We start from the raw sequence: 22,975 nt of genomic DNA on the forward strand, positions 1-22,975 counted from the left end.
TTGAATATACTGAAGTAAATATTCTCCTGGTACTTGCAGAAGAGACTACTGATCCCAAAACCAACACAGTACTTCAAACACATTGGGTTTTCAGAATTTAGGCAGTAACTTCCATCAGTTGAATGGCTTGACCCACAAGCCGGATGCATTGTTTGGTTTGTTTGCTATTTCTTAGGATTTAAGCAGATTACAGGAAGCTTTTAATGTGTTTTAAGAAGAAATATACTTGGCATGAATTTTGAAAATTGGTCTTGTTATTTATTTCTTCATCACTAAGGTTTTTTTACCATCTCATTGACTCAGGGTTCAGCTTTTTGCTTACCATTTAGTTTCATATTTTTTTTAATTATTTTTTTTTAAATGGAAGAATGTGCCAGTGGTGCTACTACTACTATTACTAGTGGCAGAAAGCAGCAAGACCTACAGCTCAAATATTTTATCAGTTGTGGAACAGGCTGAAAGAGGTCTGAAACTGGAAGCATCTAACATTTGAAAGATCTTCAATGTCTTTCTCTTCTAAACTAACTCCTCTCATAGTTCACAGTATCACCAAGATTGGAAGAGACCTCGAGGATCATCGAGTCCCACCTGTCATCACAGACCTCATGACTAGACCATGGCACCAAGTGCCACATCCAATCCCCTCCTGAACACCTCCAGGGACAGTGACTCCACCACGCCCCTGGGCAGCACATTCCAATGGCGAACGAGTGTGGAGTGAAGGTATCATGCAGCCATCCCTCTTCGCACATCAGACCCTGTCTTACATTGCAGCAGATGAATCATGGAAGGGGTGAATATTTCGGGCTCTGAAGTCAAGGCCTCCAAACATCTTTGAGGTCTACAGTACCAGAAAGGCCCAAAGTGTTGCTTGTTTCCCCCTGAAAGTTTACATTTGTTTCAAACCCCTTTCACACAACAAATGTTATTTTATACGGTCACAGATTACAGTAACAAACACAAACCATCACGCCTTAATTTTTCTTACTTTAGATTCTACCATTTGTGGATTGTATCTTAAGGTTAATAGATCATTTTCCAGACAAAATTAATCATGGAAGCTGATTAAAAAAAAAAAAAAAACCAACCCCAAAACTGGAACTGCCCAAAGAAATGCAGCCTTTTGCTAGCATAATCATTCCCTGGTTAATCAGGAATATCAGTGCCAAATTCCTGTGGGATGACAACCTACTAATAGCATGTGCCTTAACTGACAATACTGGCCTTCAAAACAAAGTTAACCTCACTGAACTCTGTATCATTTCAGATGTACTCAACATAACTGCATAGAGACAACAGTGGCCTTAAAGTTTGCTTTAGAAATTAAAAATCTGGAAATGCCAAGTCAGCTTTCTCACTCTGAACACGCTATTGTATGAGCACTGTGTTTGCCTTCCCCCTCCCCCCATTTCTAGTGTGTGAGACAAGTTTTAATCCATTTGAAATGTTTCAGATTACTGTATCGAGACAAACTTCCCCCTATTTTAAGACTCCATATGAGAATGAAAAAAAATGAGGAAATGCCACACCACTTTTTGGGAAGTGATTTTAATTTCTTTCCAACATTCCTCTGAGTACGGATGAATGTGAAGCAGGGCAGGAGCTTTGGGCTTGATAACACTCATGTGGGAAGGAAGGAGCACTTCTCAGGCTGTATTTGTCAGTAAAGTCTGTGGGTAGAAAGGAGCCCCTTTGATTTTATCTCTAGAAAGCTATATACTTTCAGACCAAAGTAATCCTGTGCAACCTATCTTCCAGAGCCAGAGTTTATGTGGACCCAGCCTTGCTGGAAAGAAAGAAACTTTTCCTCCTTAAAATGAGACTCTCCTTAGATAGGGAAAGGGGGTTAAAAGACCAATTCAAGCTGTAATTTCCCTGCAGAGCACCACAGCCTTCACCCTAAGGTGGGCACCATCTAGCACTCCTGTGCTTCCTGTGCTGTAGAAGTAATGAAGTAACTATTGTAAATTGGTGAGTATAGAGCACACGAGTCAGATTTTCCTCCATGCTAGATGTGGATATACTTAAGGTATGAAAAAAGTGAAGAGACATACGTCAAGAGAGGGACTTTCAGACTGGAAGAGTATCATGGATGAAAAAACCCAGTCAGACAACAACAAAAACCAGAAGGGAGGTGGCAGGAAGCGGTGGGGAAGACCAAACCAAAAGAGCAGGGCCCAACATCCTGCAGCACAACACTGAAAGAGAGGGAGATTTTTGACATCGGTGTGCCTTTCGCAGGGCAGTTCCGCTAAAATTTGGATGATTTACATCATATGGCATGTGAATGTACCTTGCACAACAGTCCTGCTGGGCTAAGAGAAGTCCAGAAAGAGATGACTGTCCCCCTGGAAGACAAGCTTTGCTGACCCAGCACCATTGACTTTCAGAATCTCATTCAAAACAAAGAAAACACCCCACCAAAACCAAACAGAAAGATTCCCATAAACTGCAATCCAAGGAAAAGACCAATTTAAGAGAGAACCCCAGAATTACTGTGATAACCAAACATGTCAGGCTAAACTAGATATAATGTTATTACTGCATCTTGAGAAAACCTCCTGCAGTGGCTTGTTGCAAGATAGGTTATCCTGTAGCACTACAGCCACCAAAGTCACAACGTGTAAGAAAACAAGGCTTCTAATTAGAAAGGTCATTATGTATTTTCATTATTCCTGGGTATTATGAGACATCTATCTCAAGAAGTATGTCAAAGTACAGCACAGAAGGAAGACATGCTTTTGGAAAATCATATACTAGCTCTCCAATGAAGCACTGGAAAGGCTCTGCTGCATGGCTCTTGGGCACAGCAATCATACCAGGTTGAGAGAGCACCAGCCAACACTGAATTGTTTAATACAACGTTGTGGAAGGTTGAGAGAGGGCTTAGCTCTCCCTCCTCCACAGAGTAAGAAACCACAGCTAACTCAGTCGAAGAGCAAAAGCTATATATTTACAAGCATATATGGAAAGCAGGTTATATATAACACAATATATACAGGTATTTACAATATATACACAGAAATACACAGCAAAGACAAATAACACAACAAAAATCCCTCCCTCAGGGAGGGATCCCCTCTTTGGAACCCCCTCTCTCCCCCCCTTACCTCCCTTTTTCCCCAAAAAGGGGTTAGAGAGAGAGAAAGGCAAGTTACTAAGGAAAAGAGTTGTTAGCAAGCTTCAAAAGCCCATGCAGGATTAGTGTTTGCTTATCTGAAGGCCAAGTCCAGCAGTTCGCAGAAGAAGCAGGCAGGGAGAACAGGCTGAAACACCAAACTCCCCCAACTCCCAAACCGAACTGAACTGAGGAAAAAATTTTCCAACCGCTTCACAATCTAAAGCTGAATTTTTGTTTATCAACCAATGGAATTCGTTTAGAATATCAGAATGTTTTGGTTCTAGTACCAAAAACATTAGCCAGTGTGTTCCAGCAGTGTTTGTTCTTAAAGGCACAGCCTCAAACGACCACAAACGTCACATCGCTTGTCATGTGAATTAAGCTAGAATAAGGTTCACTTCATGTTTTGAAATCTGGGTGGAGGAGAGAGGGATTCCTGAGCAGCAACCCATGCTTGGAGCTCACGGTTTCATTTGACTGTGGCAGGTAAGTAGCAACTGCAATTTGTTTTATTATCCAACAGATGTTTGCCAGTTACTGTGAAACCGCCAAAAAGGTCAAAAACCTGAATGTACTTAGAAATTACATAGAAACTACCTTCTCATAGTCAGGAATGTTACTCACCGGCTCTAGGTTGAGACAAGGCTACGTGGAAAAAAATCTTGAATTTTCACTGTCACTGAAGCAGCTGTGCTGTGAGCAGAAAACCTCCAGCTGTGACCCTTTACAAGTCCTAAAACCTCACATTTGTGCATAAAGTTTTCAAAAACGGAAGATGAACGACATGTTTGCTTAGCATAATGCCTGTTTGGATTATATTCTACTTCTAGTACTACTTTAAAGCTCTTTTCATACAGTTACTGTTGTTCTCACAACACAGCCCACCAAGAATGACTAAAATGTGAATAAATCCTGTTTATGACTTTCCATAATTTACCTCTTGATCTACACCCATGTGTTCCTTAGGAGAAATGACATGTTAACTCCCTCTTGCCCAAGCAAAATAGAAACACTATGTATTATATTACATTCTATAATAAACTTTGGTAACCAGTGTCTCCCTTCAGGAAAAACCACACGTGGTGCCCTCTGCCTTTAATGGAACTACATAGGCTCCAACGGACTGCTATTAAATGTCAGGTTTTAAAGCCTGCAAACAAACATACAGTAGAAGTTAAATTATGCACTACTGCTAGATGTGTGTACTGTAGGAGAATGGTCTGAAACAACAATGTTAAGGGTTCAACAACTAAACAAACAAACAAAAAGAAGGAAAAAAATGACAAAAAGGGGGCATAATTTTGAGACAGTGTTTTCTATAAGCTGCATCTCACTTCTTGTTTAGCTGTCTGTCCATAATAAGAACATTGCAATCAGCCAAGAATTTAAGTGAACCATACTAGTGACATAAATTTTGGGACACAAACCAGTGGGAACCTTTTCTTTATGTTCTGAGCAGTAAAGCTGCTGCGAGGTAAGGCAGGAGCAGGCAGCAAAGCTAGGGGGTGTGAAGGGAACTGGCCGTTCGCTTATCAATTCCAGGCCTGTGCTTTCTAATTGACAACCTCAGGGCTACTTTCATCACTTGTCGACTTCAAACCTGCACTCAATTTTTCCTTTAGATGATGATGCAACTACAGCATAACGGTGTTTCTGACATATTGCAGCATGTAGCAGTAGGAAAATTTCCTTGGTAGCTTATGTTTAACAGGAAAGGAAAAAAAAAAACCTCAGCTGTTAAATGGTTTTCACATCCATCAACTTCTCAAATTAAACAGTAAGCAAACAGACTTTATACTTCCAGTATGCTGAAGTCACTCTTCGGTAGTGACCCAACCCACCTTCAGTGCTTTAGTGTTGCTACAGATTTAACAATAAAAGAGCAAATGTTTAACACAGTAAGTCCACAAAGCATGCACTCGTATGTAAAACATAAATAAATGAACCCACAAAAATTAGAAATGCACTACAAATTAGTGAACTTACATGAAAAGCACCACAAAAAAGGTCATTAAAAATATACTGACGGTATGTGCCCTAGAAATTGTATGGCCTTCATAAAGGAAATATTTAAGTAACAAGAATGCTGCCACAGACACTTCCCTACAGAGTGCTGGAAAACCCCAACTCCCATCCTTCTGCAGAAATCCAAGTGGAAAGCAACAAGACCACTTGCAAAGAGTCAAGTATTGTTTCTCACATCTTGACTATAAAGAAAAAAACCCCTAAATTGTCAAATAACTGCATGTCTACAGGCACCAAAGCACCTAGCTCAACATAAACAATCACGTAACTGGCTTTTAATAGTGAATGTAAATGTTTGAGTCTTGCAGTTGACTCTGCAAAGGCTCTGGAGTCATAGAAAACTGTGTGCAGTGTTTGAGGCCCCAAGCACATCAATCCAGGCAATAAAAGCAGCATCAGAGAACGGAATAACATCAATACATTGTTGAAGTATGGCTGTTTCTCTGGCTCCTATGTGATCAACATATACAGAGATGACAGTTTGGATACCACACCATATAGCCAGTCACTGCTGAAATCAGCATGCATAAACATGCAGGTATTGAACTAAAACAGATTAATAAAGCAAAGATGTTGCTGGCAGACCTGATGTGCAGTCAGCTTTGTCTTCACAGGAAATTAAGCTCTGACAGTGCAAACTGGGACCCAAGTAACTTTAGTCATGGGACGTTAATGAGACTTAGTAGAATTCCACCCCAGACATTTTCAGACTCATTTCTAGGTAGCAATTGCAACATTTTGGTCATGAACATAGAAATGATTGCTCCAGCTCTCATTTGAAGAGTAACAGAGGAACACATAGGGAAAGCAGTACCTGCTCTGGGAATCAGCACTGGACTCAGTGTTTCCTTGGGCTGCTGCTCTAGTGCCTTTCAGTCTTCCTAGGTCCTTAAAGCTGCAGCATATTATGTATTTAGGAGATTACATTCCACATTTAGAGCCTTAACAGCCTTATGAAGACTGGGTGTGCTCACATATCACTTTGCTGAAGCCCTCTCTTCATTTCAAGTGTTGTGCACACTGCTACTCCTCCTCAAGCTTATAATAAGGAGGCAAGAGATCACCCTACAAAATTCCTTGTCGCCATAATGGGCATAGGTTACCGGTTGCAAAAATATTAAAAAGGAAAAAAAAAATAGTATTTTATAGCCAAATTAGCATCTCAGCAACACAGTAGTCTGTAGTAGGAAAGATGGTAAGATCAACATCTGGGCAGTACAACTGATTAGGTTTTTACTGGGATCACTGCCTGTAATGTTTTGGAGTTCTTTTGGACAAAAGATATATCAACACAAGAAGTGTGACAGCCCAGGTTGTTACATTAACTACCAGAGGCAGGTGTTTTCCCATTATTTATTTGTTTTAAAACCAAATCCCCACCATCGTTGCATTTTTGCCAGTCCAAGGCTGCAACCCAGCAGTACAAACTGGTTCCATTTCAGGGTTTGGAGTGTGGGTTTTACAAGCCTGTTTTGCTTTCCTGTGCAGGCACTTTGAGCTTATAAATGGCACCTTTCAGTGTCCTGAATTATGAAGGGCAGCTAGTCCTGAATTCTCCCGTTGCTTAATGATCTCACATAAAATGAGGTCCACAAAACTTTTATTACCACTGCAGTTCAAATTCACAGGTGAAGAACCACCAGTGAAAGGATGTGGACATGTCTCCTGCTTTTGCTCTCCTAATTTTCCAGGTGCAAGAAAGTTTCCCACTTGGGCTTGAACAATTAGTTAACTCTCAAAGTGAGGCCTGATCTAAACAAAAAGACTGCAGTATGTTACCCCAATAAGCACTGGGGAAATATGAGGAGAAACCCCTTGAGAACAACACTCACTAGCATCAAATTCAGGTTGAACTCCCTATGTAAGTATTTATTTATTTATTTTCTTCTGGTTTTCACCTCATTTTGTTAACTTATCACCACTAAGTGTATCTGACACCTAAGAATTATACATAATATTTAATTAAGACATTAATTGATCCCTCTCCTATTCTGGTAATAACATGTGACATTTGGCAAACATACTGTACCTCAGCAGTCTGAACAAAAACTCAGAAGTCTTTCCAACAAAAGAAAAAGAAAGGATGTTGTTTATTACAAATTACTTCTGCATTTATATAAAGATTTAATGATTCGTGGCATGTCAAATACAGCACAAATGAGCTCTGGGTTGCATTTGTCATTTTTGTTTGAAACTTGCCCCCCGCTCAAAACAATTACTAGCAGCCATTCAAGTGCCCCTGTATAAACCAGGAAACCTAGTAAAACTGTAGGTGAAATTGGCATTTTGTTTCAAGCGTGGCTCGAGGGTCCCATTGGCTTGTTTGCAAACTGCATATTTCAAATAGCACTTGCGTCTCCTCCAAAAAGGAAGCTGGGCAAGTTGCTTTCAAAAACCACAACTACAGGGAGGTCATTCTGCCCCTGTACACTGCACTGGTTAGGCCGCACCTTGAGTACTGTGTCCAGTTCTGGGCCACTCAGTTTAGGAAGGATGTTGACTTGCTGGAGCGTGTCCAGAAAAGGGCAACAATGTTGGTGAGGGGCTTGGAGCACAAGCCCTATGAGGAGAGACTGAGGGAGCTGGGGTTGCTTAGTCTGGAGAGGAGGAGACTCAGGGGTGACCTTATTGCTCTCTTCAACTACCTGAAGGGGGGTTGTAGTGAGGCGGAGGTTGGTCTCTTCTCCCAGGCAACCAGTACCAGAACAAGAGGACACAGTCTCAGGCTGCGTCAGGGGAGGTTTAGGCTGGAGGTTAGGAGGAAGTTTTACACAGAGAGAGTGATTGCCCACTGGAATGGGCTGCCTGAGGAGGTGGTGGGGTCGCCGTCGCTGGGGGTGTTCAGGGCGAGGCTTGACAGGATGCTTGGTTCCATGGTTTAGTTGATTGGGTGGTGTTGGATGATAGGTTGGACACGATGATCTCAAAGGTCTCTTCCAACCTGGTTTATTCTAATTCTATTCTAATTCTAATTCTATAGCATTCAGTAACGAAAAACAACAATTCAAGAGCACAACCTTACCACTTTACTCCCGCCTTCCCAGTATGAAGCATTTGAGCCTTTCTGCTTTCTTTGTCACTTTCCAGTGAAAGGCAGATAAATCAGCAGAAATACAAGCTCTTCACTCTCAGTACTTCTTTAGGAGATACACATGCCCATAGGAGCTTAAGAACCTTTCTGCAGAGCATTATTAATCTTGCCACGAACAGCACAGTATTTTTAAAGCCTATTAAAACATTGTCTAGTCATAGCTGTGCAAGTCTTGCCTTTTTGTGACCTGGTTTCAAGAAACCAATTAAAAAGAAAAAATAAATCAGTGGAAATTATGCCAAATTATTTTTCTTCATTCAGTTATACAACTCACCATCCATCTCAACTACTAACTAGTAACTACACAACATCTTTCTTACAACAAAACTTGCCATCTATCACACAGAATCAGAATGCTTTGTGTTGGAAGAGACCTTTAAAGGTCATCTAGTCCAACCCTCCTGCAAGATGTAGAGACATTTTTAACTAGATCAACTACATCCCGTGTGGATGATTCAGTCTAAGGGAAGTCCTACCTGACCTTGCTTTGTCCAGCCCCTCCACCCCTGACTCTGGTCTAAGAATAGTTTCAGATACATAAAAATAATTTGCACTGCCTTAAGCACAGGGTGTAGCACTCCTGCCTGGCTACAGCCAAGCTGCTGCCCATTTATACCATCAAAAGTCAAGTCACTATCAATCTCTTGCAATACATGTGTTAGACTAAAGGTTTTTTAATACTGAAAATATCCAAGATTTGGGGAATTTTAACATATCATTATAGCTATTGCCTAGCAGCAGTAAAGATTGAAGTTGCCAGGAAATAGAAATATGCCTGTGATGAGCTAGCCTTGTTATGCCCACATCCAGTACTTCCCCTCCCTTCTTTGAAGGGCATTTCAACCAACTTTAAAAACATTAAAACAAACACCACCACCCCCACCCCCCCCAACAGACTGAGCAAATTAAAGACTTTCACGCCAACTAACACCCCTACAAAATCCCACTGACAATATCAGGAGTGGGGAATCAAACTTCTTTACTACCAAGTCCGCAGCAGATAAAGTGGCAATTGTGGTTATACAGTATTGGAAGTGTAGCTACAACACAGTGTGACAGCTTGTTAGTGTTGAAAATATATAAGCTCTTTGTAATTGTGCCTTTGGAATGCCATCTGTCTTGAATTAACATCCACCTGGGATCATGTTTCGATGACCAATATGGACAGATTACTGGAACTTTAAAACCTCGCTTTCTTTGTAATTGACATTTAAACTGTTTGAAGTTTCTCATTAAGTCCTTTTTTACAAATTAGGTGCAGATGTATAAAGCTAAATGTACAGTACTAAGGGAAATTAGGTCACCTGAAAGCTCAATAATAAAATGTATCAACTGTTTAAGTGCAATGAGTACATTAAAATGTAGAGATCAACTTTATGCACCAAATTCTTCAAAGTTTCACCATTTCCCTTTCATTGCTGCAGAGCCCTTGATGCCAAACATTTTTAATTAAAAAAAGCAAACAAGAAAACAAGTTTGGCCACTCAGCCTGGGACAACTGGTCAGCTTGGCCCACAAAAGGCTGGAGACGGCAAGGCAGCGGCCACACTGATGGCCATTTCACAGGGACAGGCAAATCCCATTTACACCAATAATGCTAGGAGACTTAAAGAGCACAGGGAGACCCGAGAGGTAAAAGAGCACTGACAAGAAAATAAGAGGAAAATTTTAAAATGGACTTGTTCAACACCCAGGGTCTCAGTAACCATGCAGCTGACTTCTAGACCTACTTGCAGCTGAAGTTTTGCAGACCTGCTGTGCTCCATGGCTGTGCAGGGTGGGAGGAGGTGTGAAAAGGGCAGTGGCTGGAGAAACACCCCCATGGACAGCCTGTCTGACAAAATAAGGGTGAATCAAGTATTCCCCCTTTCCAAACGAGGACTCAGAGCTCATGGAGGCATGAGAAAGAGGTATGGGAGAGACCACCACTGGGAGCAGAGGACAGGTGCAAATACCATAGAGGGGTTTGTGATAGAACCTCTACAAAGCATCAAGGGGATTTTACCTGCCAGAATGACTCTTTAGAGAAGAGACTTCAAGTACAGCTGCTCAGTCGCCCCTAAAGGCATGAAAACCCCAGCCACCCAGCCTTTATGAGTAGCCAAGAAATACCGCACAAGCCTGTGAAAGCTCAGTGATGGAAGGCACTGAGCACCCACCAAGGAAATAAATGCCATCCAATCCCATGCAGGACCACAAAGAAGCAGTGGTGTTGGGTCTCAAAACAGCATCCCACAGTTGGTAGCATTTAAACCCAATGTGATCAAGTAGGTTTGGTGGAAGGTCCATTAATCCTCTCTCCTGGAGAAAGGTCTCCTGGGATAAATTAGGACACTGCCTACATAAAATGCACAACTGCAAATCCTTTTGGTTTGAAATGATGCCAAGAGGAGAACCCTGGCTCCCTGCTCACAAGCATGAAAGTCCAATGGAAGTGGTCTTCTCTTAAAAGCTTGTAAAGACGACAAATACACTGCCAAACAGGTAATTTTGTGTGCGTTTAGACTACATTATTGCCTCTTAACTAGGCTGTCTTCAGTATCGTTACTTAATACAGTGATTTTAAAAAGCTTTTCTGCTCACATCCCCATTTATTCTGGTAGGCTACTAAAATTCTTTTGGCAAAGCAAGTGTAAACTTTCTGCTGGGTATGTTTCTGCTGCTTCTGATAAACCATCAAGCAACTTTGTAAGGTAAACAGCAGGTCTCAAGCAGTACCAGAAAAGGATGGCTGAGGATTCTAGTTTCATTATCTATGATCTCTTTCTCTATGCTCATGTGAACCTTCAGCTCAAGCAGGAATTTGGAGAAAAAATATGCATATTTAAAAAAAATAAATAAAAAATTAAACTGGCCATATGTAAACAAAGTGCAATACCTGGGAGGGAACAAAACCTGAGCAACAGAGAACAGCAAGGCAGCATTTTCAGGACAGGACAGCCCAACTTATTTGCAAAGGGGAATGAGTAACTCATTTGCCACTTGGACTGAACAAGAAAGACTTCTAAGGAAAGTGTATTTATACCCAGTTCTGTCTTGCTCAAGCATTTTATGAATTTCATTGGGCTAACAGGTCCACAAAGGCACAGGACCAGGCAGGACTGTCCAGAGCCACGTTAGCATTGAGCAGACTAGTTGGGGTGCCAGCAGCGATTAGTTGGACACGCTCCGCTTTGCACCCTGCTTCTCATTAGCATTAATTAGCTGCCATCATAACTCTGCTGCTGCCAGAACGAGAACTGGCTCAGGCAGCAGTTTCACAGTCCTTAATGCCGAGTATGGAGTTGCCAGAGTGCACAACAGGGAGCTTATGTTGGCTCTGCGTCTTTCTGTCAAGGGCAGAGAAGAGACCTGGTTCAGCAGAAAGCTTGAGCGGTGTGGACAGATAATACCTTCTTTGGCATAAGACCTCCCAATATAACTTTAACCTGCAAAAATGTTTGGAACACCACAGCTACATCTCAACTTTGTAACATGCTTCACCAGACCTAGCAGCAACAGCTGACAAAAGGCCCCATCCTGAACACTCTGCTGCATGGAGCCCAGTGATGCTGGTTGCAAGGTAAACTGAGGCTCCATCAGGTCCGCCTCCAGAGAGAAGACTGCAACACTGGGGACTCAATTAGCTGTGTTCAAGGTCTCTTCTCCTTCTCTCATGTGAGCCACTATGAGCTTCTCACCTCGCCAGCAACATGACAACATTAGTTTAGGTGAACCAAAGTGACCTTGTAGAAAAGCAGATTCTGTAGGTACATCTCAACAGTTCTGCCAGATAAAGCGTTTTTATCACTAGAAAGTCACACTTTCAAACAAATTTCACCCCAAGGCTGTAATCTCAAAAGACATGCTTATAAATGTGTATAACATAAAATGAGTGATTTTTTTGATAGAGGTTTGGGAAAGAAATCCCTTACAGACTTAACACTTTATTGATATTCTTGGTTACAGCTCCACACACGCTGAGCAGGATCAGCTACTGGTAGGGACCAAGATTCATGTCTTTTCATTTAAACACTGCAACAAAGAATAAAACTATTTCACAACTAACAAAGGGGAACTCTTTAATTTACATGAACCATTTCCGCTCCCATTGCATTAGCACCCTCCAGTGTCCAATCCATGCAAAACAACATCATCACTAATTCGCCAAGTAAACACGAACTCGAGAGTGTCAAACACTAGACTGAGCAGCAGTAGATTCCTGGGCAGGAAGATGGCAGTCAGAGATGACAGAAGAAACTCCCAATTTTAGATGATGTAGGAGCAGTCCCTGAACAAGATCTGACACAGGGTTATTACTCTTATCAGGCTCTTTTGTCCCTAGCACTGGTGTCTGCACCTTTAACACATTATGCTCTGTGTGCCCACAAGGTGTATTCCATATTCTGCAGTACTCCACCAAGATGTGAGCTTAGTGATGTCACTTGATTGACTTAGTACAGGCACATAGATATAGATCTGACTAGAATATGCCATGTAAACAAATACAGGTGAAAAAACCCTCTCGTGCACAGTGGTTAGCAAAGGGCAAACAAGTGATGACACTCACATGTGCAATGCTCTTACTGCATAATCAGCAGGCAAAGAGAGAACCCTTTACTGAGATCAGTCAGTGTGAGAGACTAAATTTTGTCTCTCTTGATGTGACTAAACAAAGCTAAAATCACCTTTGCTGCTTGCCCAGACAATAGCTGATGTGTATTGGGCAGTTGCCACTGGATAACGACTCTCTGGAAGGTGCATAGATAAAGATTGCTCACCAGACTGCAGCTGCCCTGGAAATAATGGACAGAGGCCACGGCTATTGATACTCTCTAGAATATACATACCTAAAAAAACTGTATAAAAGATCTGAGCAACTACTGGCTGGGGGGGAAGGAAAACAGGAGAGAAAGAAAAGCAATGCTGCTCTGAAGAAAAATGGAGAGAATACCAGGAGAGAAAAAATGACAGAGACATCACCATGTAGCCTGGAAGAAGCAGACCAAGAGGAACCCTCTCTCTGTGTCCCAAGTTCTGCCTGCCACAACTCATGGAGCTGAAGAGGCTGCTCAGAGGACAGCACAGCCAACAAGGACAACATCTCCTCCATGCCAAAGCTGCAGCAGCCTTCCTCCACAGACCCAAACTGTCTTGGGGGTGAGGGGTGTGGTAATATAATTCCTTTCCTCCTCTCTCTCCCTCTTCTGTCTCTCAATATTTTCTCTCTCTCCCCTTCTGATTCAACCACTTTATTCTGTTAATAAATAGCCTCACTGTTGATGTCTTGGCCTCATTTGTGCCTCTCATTTCATAACATGGGAATATTCAAAAGAACCGAGTCTCTTTCCCCCTCTGGACCGAGACAGTCAGTAAGAAAGCTTTCACAGTCAAATGCTTTCCTGCATTGTCTTTAAAAAACACTTGAAACTCTTGACAACATCAACAGCTGCATTTGTTATTAATAAACAACTGGAAGGAATTTTTATGGACTTCCAACATGACAAAATTCTTTCACAGGCAAGGAAAGCCCAAAAGGCTCTGGAATGTCACAAGCGAGCAAAACCAGCTCCACATACCATAGGTTTCACCTGCCTGTAGTGACAGAAATACTCTGTTCGTATTCTCAAGGCAGCGCTGCACAGTGACTTCATAGGCACAGCAATATCTGTGCAAAGAGATGGTGGCAATACCTGGAAAGGCAGCCAATCCACACTGGAGGTACCTGCAGTAATTTGAGTCCCAGACCAACAACGTGGCAATGAGCACTGTGGAACCCAGGCACCAGAGCTGGGACTCATCAGCACCTGCTAACTCCTGCCAAATCCCAGATTACTGCTAGTTAAATGTACCCAATTTGTACATGCCTTGATTGCCAACATTTTAAGTCATCCCTGTATTTTCTCTCCTCCTTGCACACAGCTATGCAGTTGCCCAGCTCAGAGGTGAGCAAGGACTTCCCATGCTTTATCCTGGTCTGGTCTCTGACCGCTTGGGTGCCCCAAATTCTGTGGTCTCCACCTGTGTGGTTGCCTCTCAGGCTTCACAGCAGCACTGATGACAATGGGAAGGCAGTTCCCACTTCAGGCAGGCTATATCACATCTCCTGGAAGCCAAGTGAGGGGACTGTGGTGCTGATCAGCCATGTCCTATCCTATGGCAGCACTAGCCAAGGAAGTCCTTTCTGCCACAGCTAGAAGACAGCAGCCTCACTGTGGACATGCTGTCACCCTCCTCTGCCAGCTCTGAATAGGTGCCATGCACATATAAATGTGATCATCTGCTTACCCTCACACTGTGTAGACTCCTCACTATGGTATAAATATTCAGAATTCCTCATGAGCAGAAAGAGCAAGGAATAGTGTTTATGATTCCATACCAATATGGATGGGGAGGTGGGAAAAGGCACAGGTATGTGTGCATCTTCTTCAGAAACAGGCTGCAAAAGTAATCTGAAGGAGGGAGGCTGGGAAAATGACCCTGGGTGCTAGACATACCATACTGTGGAAACAAAAAAGACTGATTCAGATTTTATGGGCTCTTTGCACTGCCTCTAGCAGAGCACAAAGCATCAATATTACATGTTTACAGTAACATCCGTGTTACAGACTGCACGCTCCTGTCGGTCAACTATAAAATATTTACAGTATCATACTCTCAACAGAGACCACAAGAATTTAAAGCTTTAAATATTAAAATGAATTAACGTTTGATTGCCTGCTTAATATCAGTACTCAAAAAACTGTTCTCCCTCTAGAAGTGTCCAGAGAAGGGCAACAAAGCTGGTGAGGGGTTTGGAGCACAAGCCCTATGAGGAGAGGCTGAGGGAGCTGGGGTTGCTTAGCCTGGAAGAGGCTCACAGAAGACCTTATTGCTGTCTACAACTACCTGAAGGGAGGTTGTAGCCAGGTGGGGGTTGGTCTCTTCTCCCAGGCAACCAACACCAAAACAAGAGGACACAGTCTCAAGCTGCACCAGGGGAGGTTCAGGCTAGATGTTAGGAAGTTCTTCATAGAGTGATTGGCCATTGGAATGGGCTGCCCAGGGAGGTGGTGGCGTCACCATCACTGGAGGTGTTTAGGAAGAGACTGGAAGGTGTGCTCAGTGCCATGGTTTAATTGATTACAGTGTTGGATGATAGGTTGGACTCGATGATCTCAAAGGCATCTTCCAACCTGGTCTGGTCTATTCTATTCTATTCTAAGTGCTGCTGAAAATCTCCCTTAGATCTGCACAGACTCGACAATCAATCACTCTGCAGAAACCATTCTCTGCCTGCCAGTACTATGCAGGCATGCACCTACAGGCAGAGGGCTGGGCAGCAAAACCACACAGATCTTAGAATCAGTCACAGAATGGTAAGGATTGGAAAGGGCCTCTGGAGATGATCTAGTCCAACCCCCCTGCCAAAGCCGGTTCACTTAGGGCAAGCACCACAGGAACATGTCCAGGGGCGTTTTGAAAGTCTCCAGAGGTGGAGATTTTGCTGATCACAAAGTATCAGTGAGTACATCAAGGCACTGGGAACATGGCTGAGTACTCCAACCATGATGCTGGAAGTACCTGCTGGTTTCAGCTATGAAGAGCCAGAATGAAGCTGTTCTTACATTCAAGCTGTTCTTACAGCTTCATTCTCTTCAGGAAGAGTTTTACCTTCTACACTCTGTGCTATGGTTGTTCTGAAAACAGATCACCTCAGCTTCTTCACATGGCACAAGTAGGGTCTGAAGAGCAGTTCTGTCCTCTTAACTAGGTAGGATACTTTGTAGGGAATGAGTCTTATCAGAGTAACTCTGGATTACATGGGTTACATCTCCAGGAAAAAGAAGAGTTGGAGCTCTGGTTTTATGTAGTATATGCCATTCAGAGACTGAGTTTGCGAATTGACCTGCCTGAGGACCAGTTATTTACAATGCAGTTTTTCCTAAAGTCCGTGGCTGGATAGCTATTTGTCCACCACTGGGAAAACGCCTGGTCAGCGCTGGAATGGGGAAGATCTAGATCATCCCTGTGCAGGAGCAGTACTAAAGCAGACAACCAAGCAAGCAGAGTTTTGTGGTAAGTGGAAGAAACTAATTTCTGTTTTCACATTCCTTGTGCCTGGGTGTAGGATGTTACCAGTGCCTCTCACAGGGAGGAACAGTGCAGAAGCAGGCAGTTGTCTAAGGGTGGGAAGAGCTGAGACAACCACGAAGAGGTTCACAGAATCGTTTAGGTTGGAAGAGACCTTTAAAAAACATCAGAGTCCAATCATTAACCTACTACTGCCAAGTCCACTTTTAAACCAACTCTCTAAGTGGCACATTTACACTTCTTTCAAATACCCCGAGGAATGGTGACCCAAGCACTTTCCTAGGTGACCTGTTCCAATGCTTGAAAAGTCATTCAGCGAAGAAATTTTTCCTAATGCCCAATCTTGAACTCTGAAGCTGTTTCCTCCTTGTGTCATTTGTTACTTGGGAAAAGACATCACCCTACGCCTCGCTGTACAGACAGCGAGGTCTCCCCTGAACCTCCTTTTCTCCAGACAGTCTTCACAGGATTTGTTCTCTAGACCCTATCCAGTGCTGCCGGCAGCTGCCCGGCTAAGCGAGGCAAGGAAGCGGCAGAGCCAGGGAACCACGGTTTCCCCACCACTGGCTCCCGGCACCCCGGCCCTGTCTCGGCACGCAATCTCCCGCAAGCCACCAGGGGCTCGCCGCCCGCCGGGCCCACTCCAGCTCCGCCGCGTCGCGGCGGCCTACCCCCAGTCACTCCGGCTAAAGGGTCATCGCCCCAGTTCCGGCCTGCCTCCAGAGACCCGCCGCTCAGGCTGTTGTTACTCCCCGAGCCCCACCGGACCGGGCGCAAGGCCAGTTCGGCGATGCTCGGCGGATAGTGGCGGCCTGGGGAAGGGAGACAGCCCGAGACCCCCCGCCCACGGCTTACAGTGAGGAGGGGGAAGGGGCGGTGCCGGGGATCCCCTGATCCCGCCCCCCACGCACAGCGGCCGCGTCACTCACAGTCTCCACCTCCCCAGGCGCAGCCCAGCCCGCGACAAGACCCACGCTGCCGCCGCCGCCGCCGCCATCATCACTGCCGCAGCCCCGCCGCCGCACGGCCTATTGGCTGAGGCGGCGGCGTTGCTCTCTCTTGCGCCCCTCCTCCTCGCTGTGCTGATTGGTTAAAAGGGGGAAGGAGGCACGCTCCACGCCACGCCCCCCACGTGCGCGACGGGCCGGGCGCCGCGGGGCAGCCTGATGAATATCTGCGGCCGGTAGCGGCCTTGGGCCGCGAGCCGCTCCCGGCCGCGTGCCCGCGCCTGAGCACCCGTGGCGGGTCGGAGGGTCATAGGATCGTAGAATGCATTGGGTTGGGTTGGAAGAGACCTTTAATGGTCATCTACTCCGGCCCCTCTGCAGTGAGCGCACATGCCCAACTGGATCAGGTTTCTCAGAGCCCCATCCAGTCTGACCTTGAATGTCTCGCGGGATGGGTCCTCTACCACCTCCCTTGGCAACCTGTTCCAGTGTTCCACTACCCCCATGGTAAAGAACTTGTTCCTAATGTCCAATCTAAATCTATCCTGTTCTAGTTAATAACCACTGCCACTCATCCTGTTTCCATGTATCCTCATGAATACTCTCTGCCTGTCTTTCTGGTGGGCCCTCTTCAGGTATTGAAAGGCTTCTACAACGGCTCCCTTGGAGCCTTCTGCAGGCTGAACAACTCCAGCTCTGCCAATCTGTTTTCCCCTTGTTGATGCTGTTCACAGGTAGGGCACAGCTCCTCTGCCACCCAGCCAGCAGGCCTGAATGGGAGATGGGCTCACATGTGCAGGTCAGCAGCTTCTTGACCAAAATCACACTTGCCAATATCACCTATTTCCTTTCCTGGGCAGTGGTAGCTGTGCTGGTATGGCCATTGTGGGAGCTCATCACCCAGCCAGGTACTGGAGCATGTCTTGATGTATACACTGGTGTATCATGGAAGCAGCTTGGTAGAGAAGGACTTGCATATATTGGTGGGTGAAAAACTGGACATGAGCCTGCAATATTCACTCAGTCCATAAAGCCAATTGCATCCTGGACCTCATCAACAGAACCATGACCAGAAGGTTGAAGGAAGTGATGCTTCTCTTCTACTCTGCTGTGGTGGGACCACAGCTGGGGTACTGAATCCATCTCTGGGTCTCTCAGTGTGAAAAAGGCATAGGCCTGCTTAGGCAGGTCCAGAGAAGGACCATGAAGATGATTGTGGAGCTGAAGCCCCTCCCTCATGAGGGAGTTGAGATTCTTCATCCTAGAGAGGAGAAGGCTCCAGGGAGATCTTTTAGAGACCTTCCTGAACCCTAAAGGAAACCTACTGGAAAGATGAGTGTGGATTATTTAACAATGAGTGTAGTGAGTGGTTTTAAAATATGAGATGGTAGATTTAGATTAGACATAAGGAAGAAATTCTTTAATGTGAGGGTGGTGAGACCTGTATACAGGTTGCCCAGAGATGTTGTGGAATCCCTAACCTTGGCAATGTTCACGGCCAGGTTGGGTGGGGCTTTGAGCACCCTCATCTAATGGAAAGTGTCCATGCTCGTGGCAGGCAGGTTGGAATTGGGTGACCTTTAAGGTTCTTTCCAACACAAACCATTCTATGATGATGAAAACTTTCACAGTTTGGGGTATATTTGTGGTGGGGCAGCTAGAGTCATGACTGTGTACTTGAAGAAATGCTGACTGAACCTTAGCAGTGGGCCAAGCCCACTGCTGTAGCAGAGGCTCTTAGCAAAGATGCCTCCAACTTCAGGGTTAAATTCTGGATGGAGTGCTTCTGCTCTGCACATCTAGGTGTGCTTATAATTGGTGTGAGTTGAAATAATTTATTCTTGCAGAGCATAAAGAGCTGAGATCAAAGATAACATATAAAGCAGCAGGACAAGGTGCAGGAAGGAAACAAAATTGAGAAGGGAAGGGTTCTGCAGACAGAGCAGGGATTCTGCTCATCTCTTTTCCATTGGTTCAAAGCTAAATTGAGAGTATCTTTTTCCTTGACATGATGCTTGAATGTACTAGAGTGGCCACAAAGCATAATTTCAGCAAGGTTCTCCAACAACGCAAATATTTCAGCCAGGTTTCCCTAGGATAAGAGCTTGAATTTTGCCACCTGTCTGTTCTGTTTTCTGCCATCTCTGCCCTTCCACAACTGCTGAACACTTTGCCCATTTTAGGTCAAGGCTGGCCATGAAAGAAAGATCCCAAAGACAATGAGTTTCAATAACTTTTATAAAAACAGGAGAAGGGAAGGATAATAAAACAACACCCAAAACCCTGAGCTCACATGGAAGGGCTTTTTATTTTCTAGTGTTGTTGAGCTCTGCTGTATAGCTTTGTTCTTTCCCTCATGCATAATTTGCTTTTCATTGTTGGAAGGCTGTGCAGAAATTTTCTGGTCTGGCTTAGTATCACTTTACCAGGGAAGTGGTGTCAGCAAGTGTGAGTTTCTCCTCCTAGCAAAATGAAATACACTGTTTTGAAGAGCTGTGCTGAAGCATGAAAGTGACCTGTGCTCAACTTCCCTCCCCTCTGTAATTTTGCGTGCTAGTCATGGGTGATACCACTTGAATCTGACATAATGTGATAGCAAAGAAACATCTGCTGGTATCACTAGTAGCATGATAGTGCTAACACTTTTCAGCATAAGTCCAGTGAATTGTGTGTGGTAGAGACTGCCTTCTCCCTTCTACCAACTAATGCTTCCCTCCCTTTGCCCTCTCCTCCCACTAATCTTATCTCCTTGGGGAACTCTTCCTCATGAGGGATGATAATGACACAAGGTGGTGGAGGAGATCCTGAGACTCATCTCCTGCATATCTCTCAGCTCTTGTCTTTTCCCTTTCTGACTCCAAGACTTCCAGATGCACAAAATGCTCTCCTTCCCCACTGCCGATGAGGCTGCCCAGGAGTGGGGAAAAAAGGGAAATGTGTGTCCTGTGGCAGATCCTCTTAGCCATCATCTCTTCATGGCTCCCCATGTCAGCCTGGAGAGGATGAGAGCTGGGGTACAGCCAGCAAAGGGCAGACCCCTGAAATATGGATCTCCCTTCTGGCAACAGCATTTAGTGCTGCAACATCAGGTGGAGGCAGGACACTGTGGTGACAACAGATCAACCATCACCACTGCGTACAGAGCAGCTTTCAGGTTTTATCAGACATCCAAACATCCTTTTTTATCAGCACTAGCAGCTGAGCGTAAGTCTTGCATAAACCAGTGCTGGAAAGCCTGGGGTAGCCTGGCCTGCTCATTTACCAATGACTGAGTCACAAGCTCAGCTGGGTCTGGTAGTTGGTATTATGATACTTTTATTTGCGCTGTTGTTTTTTGTGTCTCCTTGCAAAGCCCCATCTGCACGAATGCTTCAGTGGAACCTGTGACAACTGCACAAGAGAAATCAATTGCAGAAGGTGATCCTGCAACTTCTCAGGTAGAAAACAGATGAAGGAAATCAGACTGCACTGCTGAAAGTAATTTAACAATTTTAGTGGATTAGGCAAAGTAGTCCAGAAAAAGACAACTGCTTAGCAGTCTTCCGTGCTTATTTCAGTAAAGCATTACAGCAACTGCAATACTGCAGTGCCCATTCTGAAAATAATGGGGGGAGGGCTTGCGAGTGCTTTGCCCTCCCTGCAGGGCATTTTCCCCCTGGGAAACTGAGTCTGTTCCACTCCCCTTCCCTGCCCAGCTAGGGTATAAAAAGCAGGGTATTGCAGCTATTACCTCTCCCTTTGGCTCCTGCCTTTCCTGGAGAAGAGCTACAGCAGCTGCCTTCCTGCTCCTCTGCCATGTGGTTGGGCTTGATCCTTCTCCCTGCTTCCTCTGCGCCTCTTCAGAGAGAGACTGGGTTTGTATTCTTCTTCTTTGTTCCCCTCCCATCCATCCTTGTTCCTTGCCCTTGTGAACCTTACCTGTTATTGTTACATATATATATATATAGTTTAAAGAAAACTCTTTATCTCTCTACTTCCAGGCCAACTCCAAATTATTGCTTGCTGGATTTGGTCCTTCCCTTTTCTTTTTCTTTCCTTCCTTCTGTTGGGAGGGAGGAGGAGGGGGGAACAGGGGAGAGATTCTCAGCCTTGCCCCCATCTGAGCTCTTAACTCCCAGTTAAGGCTCAAACCACTACAAATGTGCATTTCATGGACATTATTTTTTTTTTAATTGTTATATTTCAAACACTTTTTTTGTAGTGGTGGTCTAGTGTCCTGAGATGCTGAAAGCATACAGTTGCTATGAAAGAGCACTGCAAATGTTCTGGAAGAAGATACAGTTGTCATTGTTCTGCACTAATTCTCAAATTCTTTGATGATTTTTTAATGGCATGATTAGTGACTAATGCAGGTATTTTTGCAGGAGAAAGGGAAAAAACCCAGTGTAGAACAGACATACTGAAGAACCATTAATGAGCCATGCTGATAAAAAGAAATTATCTTGTATTGGAGTCTGTCTGGAGTCAGTAGAAAAAAGACCTGTGTTGCTGCCTGAAGCTATTGCATGTCACTGTCCTTTGTCCTTTTGACACTCATTTACTTTGATTTTCAAGAGAGAAATGAGCATCATAACAGCCAAGGAATGACATGCCTTCCTCTTGGAACTGTAAACAGAACAGTAAATAAATAACTGTCAGCACCAATCCCACTGAGATTTCTGTACCTTCTTCTGACAGGCACCCATTTTTGCTGGCCACCAATGTTAAAGTGCCTCTGTGGTGAACTACTTTGGGCCTAGTCTCGTACCTGGCCAAGTGTTTGAGGGAGTCTCTGAGTATCTCAGCTGCTCTGAGAGCACTCATCACCTGGTGGGAACTTTCTCCAGCAGTGCCTCCTGCCCCACCAAACAGTTCACAGGATTCCTTCAAGTTACACATCTTTATGCTATCCTTTCCAAATCTCGCTTAAAGGCACAGAGAAAGCAAAGGGGCAGTGCCAGTCTTTTATTCAGCCTCTGTCTGCTGGCCATGGGCAGTGTTTGGTCTCACCTACAAACTGTATTTGTGTTCCCAGTCTTGCAGAACAAAGGTCCACAGGAGAGGCACTAAACCTCTACTCATTGCCACGAGCGCCTCAGGAAGCCCATGCTAGCCTCTTGCTTGCCTCATGCCACATGTGCCACCAGAGCTCTGCTCCCATGGACGCTGACCACATGAGGCCTCTCTGTGGGGCTGTCTGTGCCAGCCCCCTACAGAGTACAGAACACACAGCACACCTCTGCACCTCTAGCCCCTTCTGCAGGGCACATCAAAACTCTCTTTGCAGCCTGAAGTGCCAGTTGTCCCTCCTTGGGTCTTCTGCAAGAACTAGGTGGGAGGATTCCCCTCCAAACACTGCTGCATAGCTATTCCTGGCACTGGTGGGACACTCAGAAAATCTGTAAGAGGAGCATACCTGACAGGCTACTTCCCCACTAACCCAGCTGGTGTCCTGACTCTTGAAGAATGCTCCTTTTACCATCTTTGGTTTTATGTGGCCCTCTCAGACCCACCAGCATCCAGGAGGTTTGCACTTCTTCAGCACCACCTTGGATTATCTGGCCATTGAAAAACTGCCTTCAGCCTCACTGCACAGTGACCAGTAGTGACATCTCCCAAGGGACTCACTAACTTTTCTGGAGGAGTGGTAGGGTTGGCTTGGCCTGGACAGTGGATTAAGGACATAATAGAAAAGATGGTAAAAGATGCAGATGGCTAAGCAAGGGCAAGGAAAGGAAGAGAAAGAATTTTCAGCCAGAA

General features: G+C 44.6%; 1 protein-coding gene across 1 annotated transcript in view; it reads right to left on the reverse strand.

Annotated features, from left to right (window-relative positions):
- The window catches only part of CLYBL (citramalyl-CoA lyase), a 184,197-nt gene extending 166,891 nt beyond the window's left edge, over positions 1–17,306 (reverse strand). The window contains exon 1 of the mRNA XM_054162911.1: positions 17,219–17,306. Within this exon, the coding sequence (XP_054018886.1) occupies positions 17,219–17,289 (71 nt within the window). The 5' untranslated portion in view covers positions 17,290–17,306. The remainder of the gene's footprint in view (positions 1–17,218) is intronic.
- Between the last annotated feature and the right edge of the window lie 5,669 nt (positions 17,307–22,975).

Source organism: Dryobates pubescens, chromosome 7 (assembly GCF_014839835.1).
Source record: "Dryobates pubescens isolate bDryPub1 chromosome 7, bDryPub1.pri, whole genome shotgun sequence".
Taxonomy (NCBI): Eukaryota; Metazoa; Chordata; class Aves; order Piciformes; family Picidae; genus Dryobates; species Dryobates pubescens.